Source organism: Ochotona princeps, chromosome 8 (genome assembly GCF_030435755.1).
Source record: "Ochotona princeps isolate mOchPri1 chromosome 8, mOchPri1.hap1, whole genome shotgun sequence".
Classification (NCBI taxonomy): Eukaryota; Metazoa; Chordata; class Mammalia; order Lagomorpha; family Ochotonidae; genus Ochotona; species Ochotona princeps.
The window spans coordinates 70,708,280-70,736,124 of record NC_080839.1 but is presented as its reverse complement, the minus strand read 5'-3'; the positions used below and the strand labels follow the sequence as shown (position 1 = coordinate 70,736,124).

The 27,845-nt window shown below is 39.5% G+C and overlaps 1 protein-coding gene across 5 annotated transcripts; it reads right to left on the bottom strand.

The window, feature by feature from the left end:
* Window positions 1-240: 240 nt before the first annotated feature.
* Window positions 241-21,736, bottom strand: NT5C1B (5'-nucleotidase, cytosolic IB). 5 transcript variants are annotated; one of them, XM_036496527.2, is made up of 10 exons: window positions 21,600-21,736; window positions 19,784-19,873; window positions 19,257-19,439; window positions 18,562-18,699; window positions 16,855-17,358; window positions 16,540-16,707; window positions 14,774-14,903; window positions 11,975-12,097; window positions 11,426-11,610; window positions 241-941 (listed from the first exon to the last, which is right to left on the bottom strand). In XM_036496527.2, exons 1-10 carry the CDS (start codon window positions 21,630-21,632, stop codon window positions 609-611), a joined length of 1,887 nt encoding a protein of 628 aa, XP_036352420.2. In that variant the 5' UTR covers window positions 21,633-21,736; the 3' UTR covers window positions 241-608. The 5 variants fall into 5 exon arrangements, with proteins under 5 accessions (XP_036352420.2, XP_058524228.1, XP_036352425.2 ...); XM_058668247.1 differs by lacking the exon at window positions 241-941 and adding an exon at window positions 1,487-1,510; XM_058668245.1 differs by lacking the exon at window positions 18,562-18,699.
* Between the last annotated feature and the right edge of the window lie 6,109 nt (window positions 21,737-27,845).

Sequence of the window (27,845 nt, the reverse complement as noted above, 5' to 3'; positions counted from 1 at the left end):
CTAGGCTGCCAAGAAACCTTCCCAGGTGGTTTGATCTAGAGATCATCTTAGAACTCTACCTTTCAGCACAACCAGCTGATTTATTTGTGAATGAGCAGTGTCAAAATTGGTATGTGCAGGTAGTTGAAGTGACCTTTTCATTTAGTATGGGTTAAAAGGGTGGTCATAGAAGAAACAGAATAAAAGATACTCTAGGTTCTAAGAATGGACTTAATCATAGTCCATCTCTGAACACCCCTGTTCTAGCACAACAATGGGTAATCATTTATTCTATTAACAATAAAAAATGAGCAGTGTTATGGCGAGGCTTAGTAAGCTTCTGAAGCAGCCCCTTAAACATTCAAGTATTCAGGTTCTAGAATGATCCTAAAGAGTCATCGCTGGGACTTATGGACTTAGGTGCAGTGGCATTCAACATCACCGACAGTTTAAAGGGAAGTAGCTTGAAGGTAACTTGAGCGTTCAAACATGAAGAGAAAACATTTCCAAATGTTTGCTAAGTCCTGAGGTCCAGTCTTCTGAAACACCTATCTAATTAGCATAAATAGCCTAAAGAAGTGGCATCTCTAATACCAGACTGTCAGGTGTTTTATTTCTTCTCCCAATCCCTAATTGCTGCATTTCTGATGAACGCCATAAGGTACGTGAGCCACAATGGTGCCGCATTTCTGTCCCTCTTCAGTGTTGAACATCTGGTCATCAAAAAAGATGTGGGGACGGATCTTCACCAAGATGGGACCTTTGGGGGCTCCGGCAAGGAAAAGAGCTTCGTCTATCTCCAGACCCCAGCGGCGAAGAGTCTTCAACACGCGGGCGCCTGAGCTGGCTGCGCTCCTAGCTGTAACTAGGTAGGTCCTAATGGGACAGAGTAACCGTTCATCTTTGGCATAAAACTTCTTCTGCAGTCTGCCTAAATCTTCCAGAAAGGCTTTCAGGGGACCCTGTAAGAGGAACATACATAAAGCTGTGATCCTGGGAGCCAGAAGTCATTGAAAAAAATAGAGCCTTACAAGAAATATATAAGAGGTCACACACACACACACACACACAGAGCTATATGTGTGTGTATATGTGTGTATGTATGTATATGTATATATAATCTTTTACATATTGTGTGCACTGTGAATGAGCCTGGTGACACAGTGCTGAAAATCCATACAGAGCAACTATTCTTGCACTCCTGGAGTTAACCTAGGACAGTCCTATCATGTATCTTCTAAAACCAGATGTTTTAGAAGTGAAAGAATGTTCCAAAAATAATTGAAACAGGACAGGTGATACAACTATTTGTAGTAACTGGGATAGATGTTCCTTCTAAACAAACTCCAGTCAGTCAAACTGAACTGCTAGTTTAAAGTTTTCTTTTTGTGCGCTGTGCCTTTTTACTGTATAAAGTATCTTCCTTTACCTAATTCAACGATTTTCTTTGCCTGAATCAAACCTGACCTTATATTTACAGTGCCTTTGTAGAACTTCATCCTTTCTGAATACTTAGTGTTAGTTATATGTCCTATATAGAATATACAATCAGATTTTGCCATTTCTAAAACAATAGTTGAGCTTTTATTCCATATAAAGATATTACATATATACTTTGTATTAACCTGTTATGTATATATTATAGAGATAATATTGGTTCTGTATTGTGATTTTTTTATTACATCCCAGTGTTTAAAGACTTTATAGGGTACACATTAATCTGTGTCTTTCTTGTGTGTGTGTACAGAAGGGGACATGGGTTGTCTGATGTATAAGGGAACTTGCATTATTTCCTTCAATTGGTTTCTTTTGTAAACATAATGTTGATTAGAACCCCTGTTGATTTATTATTTTAATTCCAGTCTCTAATTTCCTATTTATTTCATTATCTGATTTGTTACCTATTTACATTTTCTTCATTGAATTCTATCTCTGTTTATCAAATTTACATTTCATTTTTTGAGTGATTATTGCAACTGATGGTGTATCAGCACAATTACACTTCCACTTTCTTTCTTACATTTCTGTCTTCATTAGTTACATGATTTTCTGCATTGTGAAGTTCCATATTTCTTTTCAGTGACCCTGATTGCTACAGTGTTTGAGTTTAATGTCCGTGATTCAATACAAGTATATTCTATGCCACTCTACCACAGCACATTCACTTATCCGCATGTTGGTCAAAATTTGTCCTATAATACTTCTTTTTGGAAGAATATCATATGGAAATAATCGTCTCAGAGATGTAGTACGCTCTCACCAGTATATTCCTCTTTACTCCAACTTTTGCCTGGATATGGGATCATTGGTTTCTATTATTTTATATGTATTAATATTCTAATAACTTTTGCTATCAAGTGCTACTGTTGGGAAATTTGCGAAAAGCTCGATATTTTCCCTAACACACACACACACACACACACACACACACACACACACACACACACATATACACATTTAGTACTTAAGGATCTTTATGAACATAGCCCCCAAATTATTTATCTGTGTAGTCAAATAATGTTACAGGTCCGTGTCTCAGTGATGACCATGCTGGGTCTTCTCGACTGCCCATATAGTCCTTTAATCTTAGTTACAGGTTAAACATTTAACATATGCAAAATATATGATAATTCTGGGTTTTTAAAACTTGTATGTTTTTATAAATGTTCATGATTGCAGTTACCACACCTTATTTAAACAGAATTTCCTTCAGGGAGTCTGCTAATGTATATGTTAAGTTTTCTTTACCTGTAATCTGTTTTTGTTATTTTGATCTCTAATATCTACTTTAGATATCTCTAATATCTACTTTTGTTATTTTGATCTCTAATATCTACACATTTTATCATCTCTTTTCTGATTACTGCATTTTTGGTTAATGGTTTTGCTTTAAGTTCTAAAAATGTGGCAGATGTTCAGTCACAGTTTTTTTCTGTTCTGTGGCAACATTTTCTAGTTCGCTGATTTTGTTCTTTCTCTCCTTTTTTGGGGAGGGGGTCTGGTTTTTTTTCCTCCTAATATCTTTGCATATGTTCCATGCTGATTTTCTCTGTACAACTCATACCAAAGTAAGTGGTTTCCGTTGGATAAATTGCTGATTCCTGAGATGGAATTGAGGATATTTGAAGATGGCCTTGTTTTCAGCTAAAAGGTTGCCTCAATGTCTATTCTACCGAAAACTGTTTTCTGAAAATGATTTGTGTGATCCTTTCTCTGAAGTTGGATTTATAGCAAAAGCTATATATGTATTTTCTAAAGATGGAGGCTTCCACATATGTTTTTAAAGTAGCCCATAACTTGGTAGTTGGAAAAAGTAGCAGTGTTGGTGTGGTGTTAGTTGGTGGAACCGGCTTGGTCACAATTTGTCTTTTTGTTAATATTTATTTATGTTTTATTGGAAAGGCAGATTTACAGAGAGAAGAAGTACACAGAGAAAGAGCTTTCATGTGCCTATACACTCCCCAAATAGCCACAATGGCCAGAGCTGAGCTCACCCAAAGCCAGGAGCCTGGAGCTTCTTCTGGGTCTCCCCTGTGGATGCAGAGTCCATGGCTTTGGGCCATCATTTACTGCTTTCCCAGACCACAATCAGGGAGCTGGATGGGAAATGGAATCCCGGAACATGAATCGGCGAGCATATGGGATCCTGGTGCATGCAAGGGAAGATTTAGGCACTGTACTGGGTCCTACGATTTGCCTTTGAAACACAGAGGGACACAGTACTCGTTAATTCTGAATAAATTCCAAAGGGAAGGAATAGGAATCGTTGAATTTATATCATGTTTCTTAAAGGTAGCCATCACATTTTCTTCTGTCTAGTTTTATTATGTTTTCTTGTAGTTTGTAACTTTTTAGAGTAATATAAATATAAAATTTATCAATTAAAATATAGAAGCAGTAGGGGAAGTTACTAAAAAAAATAATGATTTTTAAGGAGTCATTTGACCTAAAACATTTGGAATTTGCTTAACTAAGCTGTAAAAAGCCAGCAATATTGTTACTCCCACTCTAAGAAAAAAAAATCTGAAAAAAAAAATAGCTTTTTTTGAAATCATCAATAAGATGAGATCACAAGACAGGCAATTAGCATGTGACCTAAGGAAAACAGGCACATTTCAAGGAGAAGAGCAATGGCAGCTGTGGTATCCTTTGGGCACAGCATTAGAGAAAGAAATAGCAGACTCTGCACCAGCAAGTATGAACTATTTGAGTCATGGAAAAAATTGATAAGGAAAAGTGTGGGCTGAAGAGGGATGATAGAAGCTCTGGGTTCAATAAACACAAAAAGTTCACATTATCTTTCAGGCTTTTGTCCACGGGCTAAAGTAAATGTGCAAGAAAAATGTCAGGAAGGTTAGAAAATGAAAGAAGTCATGCTTTCTAGTACAACTTGGGTGATATGAGCAGGTACCAACGTGGGAAAAGACTAAAACTCTACCTGATACCCTAAGGAATAAACAGCTTATCCTTTTGGAAGAAGTATCTCACAGACTGTTAATGCACTGCACCATGAGCAAGATCCACTGTTACTATGGAAGAGGGAATGAAAGAAAAGAGTTCTTATTAGAAGAAGGGAGAGGGAAAGCAATGCAGTATGAATCCAGATCACTAAACCTGCACTGTCACTGTGGGAAAGGCAGGATCCGGGCGAGTCTTCCCCTCTGTCCACAGAAATATGGGAGAGCAGGCAGAGGTGAGCAGCCGCTGGGAGGGTCAGACTGTGGCGGCCTTCGCTGAGGTTCAGGAAGAAAGCTGAAGGCACAGCCAGAAAACCAATAAAAATCTCAGAAACAAGTTTACACCATCAGATTCAGCTTCAAGCTGGAAAAGTGTGCTGCTTGCATGCAACAACGGTAACAAAAACCTCAAACATGTTCAAGTCCTGATGATATTGATTCAATCCATCAGAATTTTTGCTAGCTGAGAAGGAGGCAGGTTCATGGCCAGATAAAATACTAATCAAATCCTCTATATCTACACACTGTGACTGGCAAACTAGTAATGATTTATGAAACCATAATAAATTCAAATAGACAAAAATGCCATTTACTTTTCAGAAGAATAAAAAAATTGTATTGGTGCCCTTGATATCATCAAGCCAACAGAGGAAACTTACAATAAGTATGATTCACCTCTTTCAGCATCTGCTCTAAGGTTAGGCAATATACATGAGTAAACTAGTGATTTTGGCCAAGACAGGGAAGATAGAAGAGTTGAAAGTAAATGTTGTCCAGAGATGAAGAAATGAAGAATGCTTTGTATCATCAGTCCACATAGCTGAGGACAGACTTGCTAAACTTGAATGTGGATAAACAGAAATTATACAAATTGAAAGAGAATGGGAAAAAAGAACATAGTAACGAAATAGTGTCATACACACATCATAGCCAAACTCCTGAAACCAAAAGAAATGTAGAAAGTCTTTAAATCAGCTGGGAAAGAAAAAAAAAACAATTATTACATATAGGGGTTTAAATAAAAAGTTTCCAAAGTGTTATTCCTCAGAATCAAAGAATTCAAAAATAATATCTATAAAGTACTGGAAGATATAATAGAGTGAAATAGTTTTCAAAAGTGACACAGTAATAAAGACTTTCAGCTAAGAAAAAAGAGGATTCTGTGCCCACAGATTTGTACTATATGAATGTTCAAAAGACCTGTGGCAGAAGAAATACAAAAGCATGGAAAAATTTTCATCTATAACAAACAAGGCCTATCCCTGAAAATGGCTTTAATGAAGAGGGATATGAAATTTTATCTTATCCTTATTTACTCTAAATACTACCAAAACCAAAACTAGTAGCATAGTATTATGAATTTATAGCATAGATTAACTACACTTGTGTGACAAAATTGGAACAAAACACAGGAGAGGCAAAGGTTATACTTCATACGACAGGGTGTAAAATGCTTTGCTACTAGACGGTGATTACTTAAAGTAATATAGAGTAAGCCCTGCAGTAACTGTGGAAGAAAAGCTTAAATGAGGTATAAGCCAAAAGTGAGGATAAAATGAAACATGAAACACACAATAATAAATCCAGAAGTAAAACACAAGAATAAACAACAGATGGAAGACAGATTTTAATCCAACCAGAGCAGTGACCACATTAAACTGAAACAGTATAATAAACAACACTGCAAGCAGAGATTGTCGGGTTATATAAAAAGGCAGTACCAAGTCTGTTTACATGAAAAATAAGTTAATTATAATGACAATTTAAAATATAAAGACACGGAATAAAATTATACAAAGATACAATAAAGAAAAAAATTAATGAGCCAACAACAGCTGTAGTGATGATGGGAATCCCAGCAGGAGTACTGTGTATTGGGAAAGGATTGCTAGATATCCAGAGGACAAAATATGTGGATATCAGACAACAGATACACAAAATACATGATGCAAAACCAATAACATAGACAAAAATAGGTGAATCTTCAGTTATACTGGAAGACTTCAACCTTGTCTTTTCAATGAGAGCTAAAAGTAGACAGAAAACTGCCACTGATATAAAGTATCAGAACAATAACACCTGTGTTCACTTGCTTAACTGACATTTATATATCACTGAAACCATTAACAACAGAACAAATATTCTTCTCAAAGACACAAAATCCATTAACCAAGGTAGATCGCATCTTATACATCCCAGCAATTTTAAAAGTTACAATACAAACTTTTTTTTTAATCACAAGGGAGGTAAACTCAGATTTGATAATAAAAAAGACCCTCTAGATAATTGGTCATCAGCCTACTTATAACCCATGGAAATCACAGGGAAACTTAAAAAAAAACTGAATGAGAATACCACCATCACCTATACAAACCTGTGGGGTAAAGAGTTTAGAGGAAATTTTCCAGCATTGCGTTCTTATATTAGAAAAGAATGGAGAGGTCTTAAATTAGTAATTTCTGCTTCTATATTAAAAGTGTTAGGGGCAACTAGTTTAAATAAAATTGGTACACCTCCATCCAAACTAAATAAGAATAAAAAGATACAAATTAATAATCTCAGAATTATAAAAGTAAAGATATATCACTATTACTAAAAGCATGATAAACTTGTGAAAAAGAGTTTATGTGCATAAGTGCAATGACTTAAATGAATTAAGAGAGTTTCATGAAAAATATATTTTCATAAGCAGAGGGATGGAATGAGAAGAGTAACAGAAAATCTGAATAGTAAGTTGGTAACTGTTAGTATAACTGAGTTATTAGTTCAGTGCTTTCCAATAACAACAATAACAAAAAAAATGCAAGACCAGATGGCTTCTCTGGAAAAATTCTACTAAACATTTGAAACAGTTTGTATCATATTTTATTAAGTTAGCCTTACTCTGTTTCCAAAATCAGATTAAGATATTTCAAGAAATCTGTGGACTTATATTCCTTATAAGACATGAAGGCAAAAAAATTTGCAAATCTTCACAATTTGGATCTAGCAATAGATAAATAGGATAATGCTACATAGCAAACTTGAACTTCTACCAAGCAATGCAAAGCTGCTGCAACACTTAACGAATGTGCTGATGAATTTACCACTAAGAGGATCTGCATGTTTCCCCTGATAGGTGAAAAAACACATTTTAGTCAAAGTTTAACATCCATTTATTAGAAAAACTCTCAAAAACTAGAGATAAAAAGCAAACTCTTTCATCCTGAAAGAAACTGAAGGTAACATGCAGCATGACCGACTACATCAGATCCGTAAACAAGGCAAGGATACCTACTTTCAGAGCTATTGCTAAACACTGCACTGAATGTACTAAAAAGATGATAAGGTGCCAAAGGTAAAAGGTTAACACGTAAGGGGAGAAATAAAACTATCCTTATTGTAGTAAAAATTATTGTGTACTTAGAAATAGCTCAATCTATTAAACTGTTATTAAGACGAGGTAATTTGCATGGTACAGGTTGAGCACCTGAAAAATAATTATTTTTCCATGTGTTAATGTTAAACAAATAGCATTAAGTGTTTTAGAAGTACATTCACAATACTAATTTTAAAAATATGAAATGTTTAAGTATAAATCTGTAAAATGTGTAGTTTCTCAATGTGGAAACAAACAAAAGAAAACAAAACAAAACAATGAAATTTTTAAAAATGACTTAAGTGATTGGATCTATATTCCACACTGCATGAAAGAATCAGTATTTTTCAGGTATCTGTTCTTTCCCAAATCAGCTGTGGATTAAATGCAGTTCCAATATAAATTCCAGCAAGACTCTTCCTCCCCAACGGCTTATTAAATCTATGTGACAAGAGAAGTGATTTTAGTAAATACTAAGCCCCCAACTTAAAACCTCCAGTAAAACTACAAAAAATCAAGAGTACGTAATACTAATAAAATGATGGATATCTACATTAGAGATATAGATCAGAAAGACAATCTTTTCAGCAGATAATGGTGAGACAATTAAGATTTCCAAAAGTAGGAAAAAAAAAGAATCACTACACACACTTTAGTCAAAAACAGAATTAGCTCACACTAGATTATAATTCGAAATATGAGAATAAACCAAGTAAAACATGAGAGATCCTTTATGACTTTGAATTAGGAAAAGGCATCCTGATACAACAGCAAAACTACAGTCCATGAAAGGACAACTGGGTAAGCTTAACTTTAACAAGTGTGTGTTTCTTTTTATTAAGACATTGAAAATATTAAAAGGAAAAAATTACACAATAAGAACATTTTTAAAGCATTTCTGATAAAAGATGTTATCCAGTATAATTCGCTCCCAAAATTCAGTCATTTAAAATATCTAACAAAAAAAAGCAACATAGTTCACTAAAGGAGATGAATAATGATTCAAGGCACCAGATAAGATGTTTAATATAATTTATCACTAAAAAAATTCAAATTTTAAAATGAAACTGCTGAAGCCAAAAGACATCAGAGTTGTAGAGCAACAAAATCTCTTGATAGTCGTCTTAAGAATGCAAAATGTCAGCATTGCTTTGTACACTGTTTTAGAAAGTTAGACATGTTGTGACTGGGTAACCTAGTTATTCCACTTGCACATATTTATTCAAGTAAAATAAATTCTGTTCACATAGAACTTAATATTTAAAGTGGCTTCATTTGGAAATGCCAAAGACTATGAATGACCAAAATGTCCTTCAACAGGTAAATTTGTAAAGGAAATATTTTACACACACAGAACAGAATGCTGCTCAGCAATAAGAGAAGCAGACTGCTGACACATGCAATGATGTGGGTGACCTTTAGCAAACCACACTACAGGCAGATGGCCCACAGTGGTGGTTGGCACAGGCTGGAGATGGGAACATACATGACCACAGAGGAACTTGAGAGAACTCTGTGATTTCAGTGAAGTGTTGAGTGGTTTTATTTTGGTAGAGTTCTCACAACTGAATGTATTTTTCTGAAATGCTTAGAACTATCCAGTAAAACTGATGATTTTTACTGCATGTAAGTTATACTTCCTCAGCGCGCGCACACACACACACACACACACACAGAGCTGAGACAGCTCAAATGAGATCACTTGCCTTTCACTGTGCCATACTGAAGGCACAGGAGTTGCACTGCAGGTGTCAAATTCTCTTCAGTTTTCCCATTTGCTGGTGACTTTCAGACTTAGCTCCATTTGAGAAAATCGGGACATTATTATAATCAGCTACAACGCCTGCTACCAGGGAACTAATTTGATGTCTGCAGGTGGGAATGTACCACATCACTTTGTTCTTCGCAGCAGAACATACCTTAGAATGCCTTCCTGCCATTATGGAAAAGCTGTACTTCCAGTGCGAAGAAACAGCAGTGTTTTGTGTTGACATAGCTATTGCATACCGATGGCTGGTAGATTTACTAGGAACTTGTTGGATATTGTTATAGTAACTAGGTTTGACCTTCACATTACCTAATTCAGAAAAAGGTGACTTAAAGAGCAAATATAGGCAAGTGGTATTATATCAAACTAAAAAATTGTGTACAGCAAAGAAAACAAGCAACAGGGTGAACTCAGTATATGGAATGGGGAAAATGTATGCCATACATATGTACATACATATACTTTAAACACAAACAAAAAAAAACAAACAAAAACCTCAAATAAGGCAGTTAAAAATATACAAAGAACTTGAGTAGGTAGCTCTGTAAAGAAGATAAATATGAAAAGATACTAAATATAACTAATCTCATTAATCACCAGAGAAATGCCAGTCAACCATCATGAGATATATCACACCAATTTGGATGGCTATTAACAAAAGATAAGTGTAAGTGAGGAAGGACATGGAGAAACTGGAGTTTTCATACAGTTTGGGTGGGAATGTAAAATAGCATAGCTACCATGTTTATTGCAGTTCTATTCATGGTAGCTAAGATTTCTAAAATGTGAATTTTCATTGACAGGCATGAATAAAAATATGATACAGATAATGAATATCATATAGTTTTCAAAACAATAAAATCTTGTGTTGGGGAACAACATGTATTATGCTAAGATAAATCAGTGCTAGAGCTCTGTTCTAGAATATAGTATGTATAGTTAGCAATGTGGCATGGTATGGTACTGTACAATTTAAAAGCCAGAAAATAGGCAGATTTCCTATGAAATATTCTTACTAAACATGTACACTCACCGAAACATACATAGGTAAAAATGTGTTGCTGTAATGTGAAGTTAGATACTAATAAAACTTTGCAGCTTCTAATTGGGTTACTCATACTTTTATGACTATAAGCAAAAATAATACTTAAATTTAGAATAAGTTCAAGAACTGATATAAAAAGGAAGTTCCTTGGGTGCATTCATGAATTAAAACAGAAGGTTTCATCAGTTCAGATTCAGTTTGGAAAATACTTCGGTGTTTCAAATTTCCTTACCTTAAGAGTTGTGCATTTTGTGCTTTTCACACCTTGATTTTCACGCTTCATGTTATAGATGGATTCTAAAACAGCTTGGTTACAGATTCATAGTTTACACATTTGACTACATATTCATTGTTTGTGCCTGCTTGTTTGAGGCTTATTTTTTTTAATTTAGTCCAAGCGCTTGGCTTCGTAGATATTCTCAATTAAGCGATGGCTTTCTTGAGTTGAAGTCAAGGAGTGTGAGACTCATCAAATGTTTGTTGCTTTACTGAAAATAATCGGTTTCTGAGAACCTATTATGTTGTAATAGATTATTTGTAAACTGTATTACCTTTGTTATTTATAATTTAGAAGGGGTGAATTTGTATAATGAAAAAAATCATAGAAGCATTTCCAAAAGGTTATAAAACGCAATGATAAGTTTTTAAAAAGTCAGCTGCAGAGGTTTCAAAGAGAAAAAATTCACTAAAGATATGGAGAAAATTGTAAAGGATCAGAGACTTAGGCATGGCTTGCCTAAAATTAAAGTAATTCCAGTGGAAAAAAAATCTACATTCACATTTTAGAGAATAAGTTCATTGGAGTTCACTGGACCCACCTGAGCAGGTGCTTTATTCTCAAACATTGTTTCGTGTTGATAGAATTTGTCCATCCCGTGCTCCTTGACAGTTTGTTCACACTCGTCGGAGAAAAGGGCCGCGTCCCCATCGAAGGCCATCCGCAGCTGTGTGTCACAGTAAGCCATGTCTTTGGCTCCATCGTACATTGTAGCAGAGGCAATACCTGAAAGATCAGGGAGACTGATGAACCTTTGTCTTAGGCTCATGAAATTTGCTTTCTCTCAGACCTGAAGTTTCAACTCCCCTTCATAACCACACATCTCGGTGCAGTTGTCTATGCTCTCATCTAGTGGTCCCTGCGTCCACAGACGCAGAGAACTGTGAATAAACCGCAGGACAATCATTGAAGGTGCCTGCCTCCAGACAGGTCGAAGTTCTCAATGACAATTTAGACTGTCCATGTGGGAGCACCTTAGCAGGATCATCAACAAGGACACAAGATATAGAATCACCCAGGATGTCTGCCCTACAAATTACTGTTAGTGCATACTTCTCTATTAAGTAGAGGGGCAAAATAAGACTAATACCTTCTTGTATTGCTTCGTGTACTTTGTCAGAATCCGCAGATAGATACAAGTTGGTAAGATATGCCTTCAGATAACCAATGGGGCTTTTTCCACCAGTCAGACAGAAGCGATCAATAAGTAAGCCTGGTAACATCCAAGCAAAGGTGTCACAGTCAAGACTAAACACTGGAAAGCCAAGTGAAATTTGCCTTAGAAATAAGTGAATTGTAAATTCAAGGGAAAGCTCTCTTAGATATCTCCAAGACTTTGGAATTGCTTTGACAGTACCAATATTAAAAATATTTTCAGCTACTTAATGTAGCAGTGTGTGTGTGTGTTTGGTGCATTAACAGTTTATAGACCAACAAAGACCATGCCAATTTGCTCTCACAGCACTTGTATGGAAGATATTATTGCTTCAGAATTTATTTATTGACTAGAAAGAAAGAAAGAGACCCATATGTTTTTTGTCTGCCTGGAACAGCTGGATAAGACCATGGCAAAAACCAAAAAGACAACAATATTATTTGGGTCCTTTATCTGAATGGCAAGGACCCAGGCGTTAGGCCCTCATTCACTGCCTTCACAGAGCAGCCAGGATTGACACTGGCCCTCCGATACGGGATGTCTGTTCCAAGTGGAAGCTTAACCTACTTTACCATCACATCGCTCCCTAAGGCAAGCTTTAGTATCCTCACCACATACAAAGAAATGGAGGCATGAAAATACATGCAGGCATGGTGTGCACTTCCAAGTTTGATTCTTCTTGAGGCCAGAATAACAGTGTTTTCCTTGAATTATATCCTCTTATTGAAAGATTTTGTTAAGGTGTCACTCTAGGTTAAGTGTTATTTCTACATTTATTTCAATGACAATGATGATTATAATCAGTTATACCAAAACTTAAATTATTTTTGTGAAAACAACAGAACAACCAAAATTGTCATTCTATCCTGTCTTGAAATTTTAATGCAAGCATGTAGTGATAAATTTTTAAAAATATGCACCAATTTTAGAAATAACATATTCTGGCTTTCAGAGGGAACATATGTAAAATAAGTATTAATGTATGCTAAGGATGAAAGCATAAATTTGTATAAGCCTCTAGAAATTAACTGAAGAAATGTATCAAGAGCTTTGAGTGAGTTTACACTTTTTGACCCATATTTTTCTGTTTAAGATATTTATCCTAAGGGAATATTCTGACTCTTGATTTACGTAGAGACAGCTCAGTGCAGAGATATTGATTAAAGCAAAAAACATTAACAGATGTGGGGATAAATATGTAAAATATAGCATTCATATAATAAAATACGTAGTTATTAAAAGTTGTTTGCAGGTACAATATATAATAAACTTGAGAGTTACATCTGATACAAAGCTGAGTAACTTTAGTCAGTTGTTTGTCATCTGTAGAGTCCAGCAGTCTGGGTGGGCTGCATCAGCAATTGGAATGGGATTTTCAAAATGCTTTCACTTTTGCACTTAAGCCGACATTGGACTAAGTGGCACTGAAGTGGACGCTGTAAATGCTTCAAGATTTCATGACTCAGAAATGGTCTGGTGACACTCGGGCTTCAGAAATGATTCACATGCCACCCTTCCCAGTTCACGTTACAGCCAGGCAAGGAGAACCACTGATTCTATTTGTTTATTTATTGACTTATTTATTTTATATAATAATGACCACGGCAAAGAGAAATGCTCTCAGTACGGAGAGAAGGGAAGTAACAAACTTTTCCAGGTGCAAGCTTTTGCTTCCATAAACAAGACTTCATGAGAGGTTGAGCGCAGTTGTTTCATCAGCAGAATCTCTGGTCAATAGCTGATTCCTTGTGTGTCTAGCCTTGATGGACTTAATGTGGCAAGGAATGGATTGACCTAAATTGTCTACTGAGAAAACAGTGAGAAGATAGGTCTCACAATGTCAGATTTCACTGCCTGACTGATTACTATTTGCCACTCATTTGAGCTCAACATCGTTATGTTTTCTCTTTTCAGCTCATAATATGGTGAAGGAGGCATTAGTAAAAATAATGTATATCACAGTAAGACACTAGTCTTATGCATACCATAATATAAATTGAAACTATTTATAATATGTCTTTCTAATACAGAAGCCCAATGTAGGTCTAGAATTTAAACAGGCCCGATTTAAACCCTTTTTTTTTTCACTTAACTTTTTTAGGGGACTGTGTGTATGACTTAGAAAACAGATCAGAGATGCTCCACTAAACAAGTCAGGTAATTGTGTAATAGGGAGAGTGGGGACTTCTCTCCTTAAGTCCTGACACACTGGTGAAGAACTCTGGAGAAACAAGACCCAATCACATTTTCCATGTAAATAAGTCAAGACCGTCTTGATAGCATGAGTGTGTACTTGATGTGTGTGGGGGCAAGAGCAGCCTGGAAGAATCAGATTTTAAGAGAAAGAGAGGTGAAACCTTGAAACCTTAACACGGATCTGTGGTGAGCGAGAAGCTTGATCACGCAGCGAAAGCCTTTAGCTTGACGGCTCCTTGAAGTCAAGTTCAGAAGTGAAAAACATAAAACAGAGAAATATATCGCAGGACCTGGGATTAAGACTTTGAAATTCACACTTGACAAGTTAAGTCCAGAGCTTTGAGCCCAACTCTGCGCTGAAGTTAAAAATGAACATGGCCTCTCTTGTTCTGACATAGGCAAATAAACATTCCTCACGCAGAAGGGGGTGTCCGTATCAAAGACACTGCAGAGGGTCAGCCACAGTTAGCAAAATAGCATGGCTTCACTCTCGCAGCGCTGCGAGCTGGTCTTCCACATGGTATTTATTTTACTTACCGTAGTGATTGACGCTGTTTATAAGCCGTACTCCCACTTGGGCATGGTTATTAGTCATCAGTACAATATCAAATAAGTCCTGTTCATCAGGATACAGATCACGGAGTCGCGAATTGACGTGTTGCAGTGCCTGAGGGTTGCAAACATGGGTGTGTGTGAAGAGGGGCAGGCAAGGTGGGCAGTGGGAGGCCAGGAAAGAGCAAATCATCAGAGGCAAACTCAAGCACTGAAGACACCTCACTGACAGATGATGGCTCCTTTAAGGCGGGCTCATGCCATTCATTTCTGTATTTTTAGCCTTGCATGCCTGGGACCTGAGTTAATACTCACTGAATGCATGGAGAATGTTTGTTGAAAATTGTTACAACACTTGGTGTCCTAGAATTCTCTCTGGGAGAGAGGTAGAAAGATCAATCTTCTCTCCCTTTAATGCTTTGCTTATGTTTTGTTTTGTAAAATCTGCCTTCCTTGTTAATCTCCCTAGCTTTTGTTCTGAAAACAAGGACTGTGGGGGCAGGTTTTGTTACACAGCAGAGTAAGCTGCTGCTGACAAGGCAGGCTTCCCCTATCTGAGCCCTGTTGGAGTCTGGTTCAGGCTAATGTTCACCTGGGCAAACCGAGGATGATGACCCAGGGACTGGTGCCCCCGCCACCTCATGGAAGACCCCAGTCAGGTTCCTAGCTCTTGACTTTAGTCTGGGCCAGCTCAGTCATTTGGGGAGTGAACCAGTGGATGGAAGACCTTTCTTTGTCTCTACCTCTGTCTGTGTTACTGTGTCAACCAACTCAGTGGACTCTGCACCAGCCTCATCGTACCTGGACTGTTGCTGATGATATGTTGGAGCTTCTAATTGATCGAGGTGACGCTCTGCTGGCTCTGCCTACAAACCTGAGAGGGCCTCCCTAAGAGGCCATTGAACTTGAACTGGACAAGTGGGATGCTGGACTCTGTATGGTGTGAGCTTTTAATTAGGGAATCTCAACGGAACTTGAGCTGTGGTTATGCATCAGGGTGAAGGAATTCACCATGCTTGGGTTTGGGGTGACGGGGGGGGGGGAATCCCAATACCTATGAAATTGTGTCATGTAATACAATGTAATTAATGAATAAATGAATATTAAAAAAAACAATATGGAATGCTTCAGGAAGTCACATACCATCCTTGCTTGGATGCCATGCCAATCATGCCTGTACTGTTCCCGTGTGAGTATATAGGCTGCACACAGGGCACACGTACTGTTGCTCAAAGTGCTCCTTCAGAATAGTTTTTTTTTTTTCCCATGTGTCCACTGATCCCCTCAGCACTTTGTGCCCACATATTATGGAGCTGTCCTTTGCATGTGAAGGTACTCTTGTGTAGTGTCTGTGCAAGGTATGCAAGGAATTAGGGTTCGCTGTATTACATTGCAGTGTTCATTCATGATCTAAAGTGCAGAAAGCATCTTGATGATCCTAACGTGCTGTGTCTTTGGCCAAATGGATCAAGTGAATTGCATCAAATGTCAACAAGGCGTTTTATTTCTACTCAGGACTCTTAGTGCTGTTGGGAGGAGGGGACACAACAGCTACTGCAAGAGTGCATGGCTGGCAGGCCAGCACCCGCATCCACAGCTGCGAGCCTTGGAGTCCTCTGCAGCCTAGATGCCCCTGCGGAAGCCCAGCCGCACCTGGCTAACCCGGCTGACCAGAAAGGGCAGTGGTGTCAAGGGTGGCGAAGGAGCTGCCAGGTCGACTGGAGGGTTGTGGCAGCTTGCAGAATCCCTACCTTGACAAAGCGAAAGGCGGGCCCGGGGGTCAAGATGACATTCTCGTTGGTGAGCTGGTACTCCATGTACTTTTCCAGGCCCTCCTCTTCGTAGATTTTCTGGTCATCCGCCATGTTGAAGAGCGCCCGGGATGAGATAGCAATGGTGATGGCATTCTTGGGTTTGGGCTACAGAGAGAAGGGGACAGGCCGTCACACAGACAAGAAAGGAGCCAGGATGGGCTCAGCTTGGGTGACCAGGGGAGAAAGCAGCCGTGCTAGGGACAATGGAGGACCCCCGGGTTTGGGGAGGAGGGCTGGGCCAGAGGCACATACAGGCCTGGGTCGTGAGCAGCTGGGCAGCTTTTCATACAGAGTCCTCACTGATGACCAGTAGGCTTCCTCATCGTCGTCCTCTTCTTCCTGCTGCTGCTGCCGCAAAGGCTGCATTTCTGACCGGCAGTCGCTGTCCATCTGCAGGGAGGCCGGGTAGAGCACGCGGCGCTGGGAATATGGCTTCCACTCACTGGGGGATGTGCGTGTGTACTCCCGCGACTGCGAGAGTGAGCGAGTGTCCCGCGGGTCCCTCCCATAGTCCCAGGACTGCGAGTCCCTGGACTCGCGGGCCTCACGCCCCATTCCTTGACTCCAGGTGTCTGGATTGTCATAGTTCTTGCTGGTGCGCCTGCTGCTGGCCTGGGTCTCCGGGGCCGTGGGCTGCCGCATGTCGCGCGCGGTGGATGTACGTGGAGGCGTGTTGGGTTGCGGTCTTGGTGGCGATGCTTCGTGCTGGCTGGGGGAGGTGGATGAGGTCCGGGAGGTGGTGGAGCTGTTGGGGAGCTAGAGCAAGAAAGCAGGAGCTGAACTGGAGCCCACCTACTCGGGGGCTGCTGTCCCCATCTCTGCCCAGGCCAGGTGCACAAGCTGTTTCTATGCTGTTTCTCACTGGCGGATCCTCAGGGGGAGAAGGCATGTTGGGTTCTAGGTAGTTCGTATTTCTATCAATCACAGGTTGTCTGCCTTTATTTCCCTGACAGTTCTCCTATTAGCAGCTCACACATGGCCTCCTTCCTCACCCTGAGAACTGGGCATAGTTTAAAATATTCTGTTTTTTCCTGCCCCTGCCTGTCTGCCCTGGAACCCCCCGGGAGTCCAGAGGACCTGAGTCATGGACTTGCTTGCCCAGGGTCTCAGTGTGTTACTTCTCCATGGACTTCATGAACAAGCAGCCTCAGATTCTCATCAGGACACTGCACAAGCAAGGCCCAGGTCCTCTCTCCCTGTTGGCCACAGGGCTGATGCAGTGATGACTGGGAAGGGCTATGCCCCAAGACATTCTTGTAGACATCCTTGGTACCTCAGGGTCAGTGGAAGATCTATTGCAGAGGTTATGTTCCTGGTGGGAAGGAAGGCCTTTCCAGAGGACACCTCTCTGCTTGGATGGGCATGATGATGTTAAGCATCCATGTATTATTTCACTTATTATGACTGTGTCAAATGGGACCCAGAGGGTGTTTTTGATAAGATTATTTAGTGAGACCTGATACAAAAAGATGAATCTGGTAGGAACATATGGCCTCTCCAGAGCTGGGCCTGTGTTGTTTCTCCTGCATGTAATACCTTAATTTCAATATATATTTAGGATATATGTTTAACATGCTGGGTCTAGTTAAGCACCCCAGACACATTCAGTTTAATAATCTTAAACTTGTTTTTTCTTGTCATGACCTTTTCTTTACCTATTCTGAGTGTCATGGGTACCCCGTAAATATTTATGTTGGAAGATAAGAATGGAAAGAGAGGAGAAGGAACAAAAGGAGGGAGAAAAGAAGTGCTGTACGTCTTCTGAGCTAAGAGAACTGTGTTTGACTTTAGGCTATGTGGCTCATTCATGTGACACCCGGGCTTGTTTCTCTGTGCTTCGATTTTCCCAGTAGTAAGGTAGGACTTAGGGAGTTGTGAGAGCCAAAAACACCTGGAGCATGGGAAGTGCCTAGGAGATGCAGGACACCTGCTCCCCTCCCCTTCATAATGCTAGCCTACCTTAACACTGGTGTTTCTGCTTCTGGGTTCTTCTGCTGATGGAGCCCTGGTGGAGGGGCTCCTTGATGTTCGAGACCATTGATTTTGCACAACATTCCCCCGAGAGTCTGTGTTTTGTGTTGGCGATTCTTGGGATCCCTGTGAAGGACAGGAGAGAGCCCATTGTGTGATACCTTACCTCCTATTCCTAAGCTGGCGCCTACAGAACAGCTGTGTCAGGCTACAGAGCCCCCTGGTCTCTAAAGCCTTTATTGGAACAAAAATCCTTCTGTGTTAACACTAGCTGTGGCCCAAGATAAGAAGCAACAACGTTGGGACCCACCCAGCAAAACATCTGAATCCGAGAAGCAAATCCGATTACTAGCACTTTGTCATCCACGGCTCATCTTGTCCAAAACAGAAGAACTGACCATGTCTCCTTCTGTTTTTTCTAATTCTCCCCTTAAGTTTAGCCCTAGTAACCATTGTGGAAGAGACCTGTCAGTGTAACCAGACTGTGGAAGTGAGGCTAGCTGGTCTTTAACGAAGGCTGCCGCAGGGCTAAGGCACCTGCACAGGAGACGTACTTTTTAGGAGGAACAGACAGAGGAGAGTGTGGAGGGGCAAGTAGAGAGATTCTAGCCCTCACATCGTCCTTCCCCTCACCCGGCTACCTGGGGCTCCCTTCCCAAATCAGTAGTGCAATCTCTGCTCACCCCGGTCATGGTGATCTGCTGGCCCTGATGCCACAACAAGCACATGTGAATATAAATACGGACTGTGCGGCAGGGGCTGGGAAGGATTGTTCCCTCAGCTGCACAAAGGCAGCGTCTACACGACGTGTGGCCACGCATGGGGCACCATCTCAGCGAGTGATTCGGATTGACTGCACGCCTCATCTGAAAGATTGTGCAGAAAATGGTCAATGCAATGGCCGGACTCCCCGCCCCCCGCCCCCAGATCTGAACAACAACCAGTTTCCTGTCCTGGGCTGAGCAGAGGAAACTGCTGTGGTCTCTGGGTCACAGAATCTCTATGAGCTGGGGCGTGTGGGCAGGAGGGGGAAGGGGCCAACTATTCCTAGCTTTTCCTTAGTCTCCTCATGAAGATACTGGGCTGATGTCCCTTTGGCACAGATGAAGCCTGCTGACACGTCTCTCCTAGCGTTTCCTGGCCTACTGACCTCTTCCATTGCGCTCTCTGCTCTTTGGCTTTCTCACCGGCAAGACAAAGAAGAGCTCACCTGAGAGTTCAGACGAGCTCCTGACTTGTCAGAATCCCTTCTTTTCTCCGTTTCGAGACTTTCTTTTGAGTACCTCATCCCGGCCTCATTCTTAATATGGAAACAAAAGATGTTTATTAACTTTTAACGTCAGAGGCATTGAAAACCTTGGGTTTGGGGATTAAAAGGTAAAGTAAAACATAGACTTCATCTCTCCCAATGTAAAAAATATATGTAAACATTAGATATCATCTTTCACATGTATGAGTAAGATACATAGTTTATAAGTTTAAGTGGGGACTATATATATATTATATTTCAATATAAATTTATGGGCTCATAGTCTTGAGATCAGTAATACCATGGCAATGCCATCAGACAGGTTTCCAGGGCTTAGCATGATTTGGATTTTGATTGGATGGTGCTTACACACAACATGTTTCTTGGCTTCTGTGGATCTTGTTGATTGGTGCCTATGGAACTTTTTCATTTGCCATGTAGAATGGAGTATTTTCTAGTTTTTATTAATATATGAATAATTTTAGTTCCAGTGATCTAAGCTTCAGCAATATTAGTGTTATTTTCAGTCTGTTGCCTTAATTTCATAGATTTATTGACAGATGTGTCTTCTGTTCCCATCCAAATTCCCAAACCATCTATACTGAGAAGGGATTTCTTATTGACAAGGAGGGAAGGCTGAGTTGGAAAGCATTAGGAGATAGGCTTCTTTATGGAAATGTTTACACACAACTACAGGTTAGTTTTACTCAGGGAAAACACGCATTTGGACTGTTTCATGATAGCTCAGTGACTTCAGTTACATCAACGTTAGTTCGATTTGTTAACGAGGCCCAGATTCTAAAGTAGGTCAAGGTCCTAGACAGTAGTTTCTGTTCACTGTCCATGTTGCATGCCTTACATCAGGAAAAATCACAGCAACATCAGTTGCATGAAAAGTGACTGCACAGAATGGCTAAAGCTAAGTGGTGTGCTTTTTGTACTAATTCTAATATTTTTTTTGCATCAGTTCTCGCACTACTCCTCCTACCATAATGTCCTATAACTTCTGTTCCAAATTATCTTAAATCTAATGCCATTTTTGTATTCTTCTTATCATTGTCTTATTCCAAAATTCAGGTCATCCTCTGTCTGCAGTCTTAGAGTACAGCCTTGGGAACAGGTTTCTGTGATGTCTAATGCTTCCCACCTGCAGGCATGTGCACTCTGTTTACTTAAAGCATTATTTAGAAAGCACGGTTCTTGTTTGGCCTTCTCATTCGTTTTGTTAGGAACACAGGAGCCTCCTGGTGTACTCTGCTCCACATCCAACTTGAATGCCTTCTACCTTCCATATCTCTGTATGTGGTACCTCAGCCAAATGACCTCTCTTTATTTTCATATTCCTCTTACTCACTTGTGACTTTGTCTTCCATTTAATGTTCTTTAAAATCCAGCTCAGTGTATCATGGCGGTAGTCCCCAGAATTGTACCTTCCTTGGTACTGATGTGTCCTTTGCACATACTTTGAATGAGCACTGAATTGCCCTGTGTTTGTTTTGTCTTCCCTACTGTGCATTCTTCGAAAACAGAGATTGTGTTTTTGCCTCTTACCACTAACATATGAGCATATATGTTCAATAATCCTGCCTGACTGGATTGGCATTTCATTTGTTTTATCTCCTTGACCTCTACTTCTGTCGTTCCCTTTTTTTAATGACATGCAGCTAAAAGTTGAGATTAGTTCATTATTGTAGGGCATTCACAGAGGTAAAGAATGGGCTGATAATTATATTTCTTAGGCTCTCTTGGAAGGACCTAGAACATTTTTTTCACTCACCTTTTTTTTCTGTTTCAGAGATGTTTGACTCATTTCTTTATCTGTTGGACTCCTTTTGGTGTTACACAGATTTTCATCTCCCCAGCTCCATTTCCTGTTGTTTCCTTCCTCAGTCTGGCTCTACATTTAGAATGTTAAATTTGTGTGACATCATATGTGTTTCCATAGTAACAAGCTCTGTGAGTACATGACTATAATTTTTAAATGCCACATATTTGTGTGTACTCATAATTATCATGTGTGTCTGCAAATTATCATCTGAACATTCTTTAACTGATATTATTACCAATTCTTTCTTTTTCGACACTTTAAGATTGTTTAAAATTTTAAATATTTGATTTTTGTAAAGTGAACAAGCCTCACATATTTCATGATACAGATTTATGGGAGAGTGATACACCCAACCTAACCCTCCCTCCTGCTCATATTTCCTGCCCACCATCCTCCTTCCTTATTTCCTTTGTTTTTTGCTCATTTTTACAATGGCACATTTTCATTTCACGTTACAATCACAGATTTAACACAACATTAAGTGAAGATAACATATAACAAGTAGGGAAAAATGAAAAAAATAAAGGAAAACTGTCTATTATTCCTCAGAAGTAGGAAAAAAATGAAAAGCAAAAAGCAAAACCAAAAACAAAAAGCCTAAATACTATTCGTCAAGAATACATACAAAATCTGTAGCAATAGGTGTAGGGCAAACATACAGTGTTTGTGTTTTGGGGACTGACTTATTTAACTAGTCATAATGATTTTCAGTTGGACCCATTTAGCTGCAAAAATAAGATTTCATTCATTTTATGATTGAGTAGTATTCCATATTGAATATATACCACATTTTTTTTTACTCGGTGATCTATTGATGGGGTCGATTCCATATCTTAGTTATTGTGAATTGTACTATTATAAACATGGGGTTGCAGCCAACTTTTCATGTTCTGATTAAGCCTATTTCTAACCATCATTTCAGTCTTACTTGTGTTGTACAATTTCTGCTAACTTATTTCTGTATTTAGTCATTTATCATTATTTAGCCTATCAGATGTTGGAGGATTTCTTGCAAATCTTGTAAAAATCCCTGCCTGATATGTAACAAACCAATCAGTGACATCCGGCTGGTAGTAGAATGTTGTCTTTTTTTCTCTTTTTTAATTCTAAATTTTTTTCTTTTTAAATTAATTTTTTTCTTTTTAGGTTTTTTTCCTTTAAGAATTTTTGTTTTCAAAGTACATAGTAAAGAGCTGGGGAAGTTTTGCACAATTCCTGAACTCCTTGTGCGGTGAGTGGTAACAGATGATATAGACACACAGCAATTGAGAGGTGCATTTACCTCATTCACAGTGTATGTGTTGGTCTCCTCTTTATTGTCAGTGATGTTGTGTTCTGTTGGTAATCTTGATAATGGCAGAGCAGGTGTTGGTCAGTCTGGGGGCTACATGCAGGTGATAGTTACTCTTTACTCAGGGTCCAGTATTCTGGCAAGGATCATTAAGATACGACTCATCTCAAGATGTTTTCTGTAGGAAAGTAAATGACTGCATGAGAGTTGTTATCAGGGAGCCTTTGGGCCAGCTGTCCTACTCCCTCATTGGCACGAGTTCATTTTGGTGAGGTTGATTTGCAAAGAAATTTTAAAGGAGAAAGATTGAGGAATCTTGGGAAACTAGGGCCTGAAAGCTATCTGGCATCTACTCAAGGGTACTGTGCCACGCTTGATTCAAATCCAGGCATGGCTTGGATAGTGGTGACTTTATTCTAACCATGGAATTTAGAGCTTTTAGCTTTGGTGTCTGGTGTTTCTTTCACACCGGCCACATCAGTGATGATACTATCAAAGGTCTTTCCCAGTAATCAGTGTAGACCATTACCTGTGCTGTTTCTTGTCTGTTTGCCTCATGTCTAACTCAGCTAAATAAGCGTATATCTCCCCTGTACGCACGGAGTAGCAGCCCAGGGACTCTAGAGTACAAGAATGTCCTATAGCTCACCATTCTGGCTTTACCTTTATGCAGACTTTAGGTACAGAAATGTGCTGTGGCAGCCTAGGACTGAAGTATATTTATGGTTTCTGTTTGTAGGAGTTACAAATTTGAAAACCAGGAGAAGTGTTCGATGTTTTTGATTAAAGTTCTGCAAGTGGCCTTGTAGTCAACAGTTCATGTGGATTTTGGTTAGATTGTCTGCACTTGTATGCCTGGCAAGATAATTAATTTTCTTAGATCTCAAATTTACCATCTATAGGGAGGAGAAAATAGTGATGTAAACATAAAAGGGAGTTGAAAAATTATAAGGTACTTAACACGGTGTGTGGTAATCATGAGCCATAAATCAATATTATTTAAATTTTGTTCTTTTTGTAATTTTTGCTGTAACTGTATTAGAAAAAATTCTCTTTTTTCTGTTTTTGTTTTTTGTTCTGTTTTGGGTTTTTTTGCATTTTTATTTTGAGTTTTATGATACAATTCCATAGAATCACAACTCCTTATAAAGTACTATTGTAACAATATGGGGAAAATCAGTCAGAGGGAATTTGGGGGGTGGAGAATCTCAGGAAAAATCTTTAAATACCTTCATTGCAATTATAATCTAGTTGTGGTCACATAAGTTTTAAAGGTATTTATTGTTCTTACTTACCTCTAAAACATCAAATGTCATTGATGATCCTGCTTGTCTGGTAAGCTAAAGGTGACCACTGGGAAGAGAACAGACAGCAGCAAGTAGGAAGAAACACTGAGACTGATTCTACACAGTGAAGGAGGAACAGAGATGGCCTGGAGTCTGACTGGTCCTCCTCCTGCACACAGACCAGCTTTTATGTCTGTTCCCATCTGGGACTTCTCCATGTAACTGTAACAAGTTCCTTGGTTACTGAGCTTTTCTCATACCACACGATCTGGGAAAAAGCAGGAGCCTAAGAAGATATTTTTTTCCTATGGCAAAACTAAAGAATTGCTTGTATGGCTTCTTTCTGTGTATCTCCTGCTCTGTTTTCCTTATTGTCTTCCAGTTCTTATCTTGACTTTGTTACTGAGGGTGGAAAACTGCACTTTGTGTAGGTGGCACATCTTATTTTGTCTCACTCATGTTTCTGTATGTGTTCAGCTTTGAAATCAAGATGCTAAGGCATTATGATGATGGATATCGGAAGGCAGTTGGTGATAGTTTCCTGACATCCATGGGGGAGATCTGGACTGACTTCCCAGGCTCTGATTGTGGCCCATTGAGTCTGTCCACTCTTGGCATTTGGAAACTGAACCCATGTGTCAACACTCCCTAGTTTTCTTTTTGGCTTTCACATAAATAATGCTTAAAAATGAAGTTTAGTGAAAAGTAGATAATTGAGGAAAAAAAGACGTTTGTGTTCTCATTATACTAACATAGTCATTAATAGAACTATAAATATTCCAAATTTATTTTGCATTTAGTTCAAGTTTTAACATCTCCTTCTTTGTCAAAATACCATTAGAGTTATATGGCATTCACAATTCGTTAAGCTGATTTATCCTACGTAGTCTTGTGAGAAGCATTTTGCATGTTGTTGCTTTGAGCAATTTTAATTTTAATGAGCTCATAGTATTAGAGTGGGTGTGCTACAATTTGTGTGATCAATTCTCTATTATTGAATATTTGAACTATCACAAAGTTTTTGTAATTATAAATGTTTTCCTGAGTATCTTCCTTTTAAAGCTAATTTTCACTTTCCTGAGTATTAACTATTCCTACAATGACAACCACATTCACACGTGCAGTTGGATGATTTCCAACTTGATCCATGCAAACCTAATTTCTACTTAATGTTACCATTTTCAGTTATTGATACCTCGGTGCCCTATTTTTGAGGTAATTTGTTTGTGTTATCTTTTAAACTTTTGAAAAATTATTTTTTCTAAGGGCAGAAAGAGAGACAGGGAGAGAGATTGTCCTATCTAATGGCTCAGTTCTTAAAAGTCTAGAATAACTGGAGCAAGGCTGGGACCAGAACCAGTAGCCAGGAATTCAACACAGCTCTCCTATGGGCATGGCATAGATACACTCGCTCAAGCCATCACCCCTGCCTCGAATGGTCTGCTTTCGCAGGAACCAGAAGCCAGAAGCTGAATGTGGCACTGAACCAAGGCGTTCCCTGGGAGACATGGGGACCCTCACCAGAATCTTAACCAGTGAGACCACAAGGATGTCCCGATTACGTGAATTCTAGAATTAAGTTAGACTCTTCCTGTCATGCCCCACATTCAGTCCTAGAGCAGATCATGTTTGCTTAACATTGAGAATATATCCAAGTGTTATCACCTGTCACTCTAAATGATATTGCTGACCTTGAGCGAGTTGCCATCAGCTCCTCCAGATTTGAAGCCCAAACCATGTCACTGGCCTGTCTCTGGTATTTTTTCGTCCGTGCTGATTGTATCAGTGTCAGAATCCCGGCTGTGATATTATAATAAAATGTTGCAAGATACTGTCCTGAAGGGAGTTTGAGAAAAGGCTAATGAGATCACTCTATTGTTTTTGTCACAAGTGTCTTTGAATCTCATTAATTAAAAGATATCTTAAAAGTTAGTAGCTTAGGGCCTGACACGATAGTAGTGGTTGAAGTCCTTAACCTTGCATGTGCCAGGATCCCATATGGTCACCGGCTCTAATCCCAACGGCCCTGCTTCCCATCCAGCTCCCTGGTTGTGCCCTGGGTTGGGGGTGGAGGGTCTTGGGACCCTGTACCTGCGTAGGAGACCCGGAAGAGCTCCTGGCTCCTGGCATTGGATTGGCTCAGCTCCAGCCATTGCAGCTGCTTGGGGAGTGAACCATCAGACAGAAGATCTTCCTCTCTGTCTCCTCCTCTCTGTATATCTGCCTTTCCAGTAAAAATAAATAACTCTTTTTAAAAAAAGTTGGTAGCTTAAACAACATGTACATGCTCTTAAAAGATTATTGGGGTCTCAGCTGCAGGGTTTCTGATTCAGTATGTGAGAACAGGACCCACTATTTGTATCTATTTGTATCTAAGCTGGGACTGCAGATATGAGAAACACACTTTGATCATCATTAAACTTTAGTAATTAAGGATTAGTTCTCTGTTCTGATGCTTCAGCTTTGGCTAGTCCCTTGCTTCAGTGTGAACTGTTCAAATCCTGCACTTCTCATCAAGTCTCAGCTGCTGCAGCAAAGGCACTCACAAGTAGGACCTCCTATCAACTGGGCCTGTCACCGTGGTGGAGTTCAGCCTGCCATCAGCCCCTGGCCAGCAACACCTGCACGCTCTTCTGACTCCCTACACATGAAGGGAGCTGTCCAAGCTGTAAGTTCGCATCCTTGGCTGCTTTTTACAATTACTTGGGGTCAATCAAAAGCCCCAGTGCTCAGGCCACAGTCACAGATAAGTTCAATCAGTCTTTCAGTGTAGCCGTCATTTGTGACCACTTAGAGGGCTGAGCTCTAGGACCTGTGTGGTGTTTCTAAGATGCCTGATGTCCTCTACCTTTCCCTACCTCCACACCTTGTTCTTCCCTGCCTTGTATCTGGCTGTCCTGGTATCATAAAGGGACCAGCAGCACCTCGCCAAGAGACTGACCGCTAAGTTACAGACCTCTGTCTTCTTTCCCTGCTCCAACCCCCTACATCAGGTTCTCACAGGCTGTGTCACTTACTAGGTTCATTTCAGAAACCTTTAGCCTTCATCTTTTCCAGTGAACTTAGCAGGATTTTTCTCTCAATCCTTATCTATGCTATAGATGAATCTAAGACCCCAAGAATCTTTTACTCAAAATCCTTTGTTTGGAATCATTCTTCTTCAAGGAATAAACTACAAATGGATTAGTCTGATATGCAAGTCCTATTTCCTGATTCAGCTGCTTCCATGCCAGAGTGGTTGTTTTAGACAATGTAAGCTTTTGGCTTAGCCAACATGGTGCACCGTTCCTTGAAGTTTACAGGCTAGAGTTAGAGAAAATCAAAGACTCAAGTTTTCATATCATCTTTATCTCCTCCTGGAGGGCTTGCTCTATTAATATTGTTGCATATCAAATTACTACTAACGTAGTGCGTTAAACCAGTGTCTATTTGTTATCTCACAGTGTTGACAAGTCAGAAATACGGGTGGACTCATCTGCATTTTCTGCTTAAAACTTCCCAAAGTTGAAACCAAGGTGTCAGCCAGCCCAGACATTTTACATGTTGACTCTGATGAAGAACCTGGCAGGACTTGCCAGGCTGTTGGTGGAATTTAGTTCCTTCTGAATTGTAATGCTA

Excerpts from the sequence above, each read along its gene's own strand:
- NT5C1B (XM_036496527.2), bottom strand. The coding sequence starts at position 21,632 with ATGAGTCAAACATCTCTGAAACAGAAAAAAAAG. Across the intron at positions 16,708-16,854 it reads GCTGCTCACGACCCAGGCCT|CCCAAACCCAAGAATGCCAT; the intron begins GTATGTGCCTCT and ends TTCTCTCTGTAG. Across the intron at positions 14,904-16,539 it reads CCGCCTTTCGCTTTGTCAAG|GCACTGCAACACGTCAATTC; the intron begins GTAGGGATTCTG and ends TGCAACCCTCAG.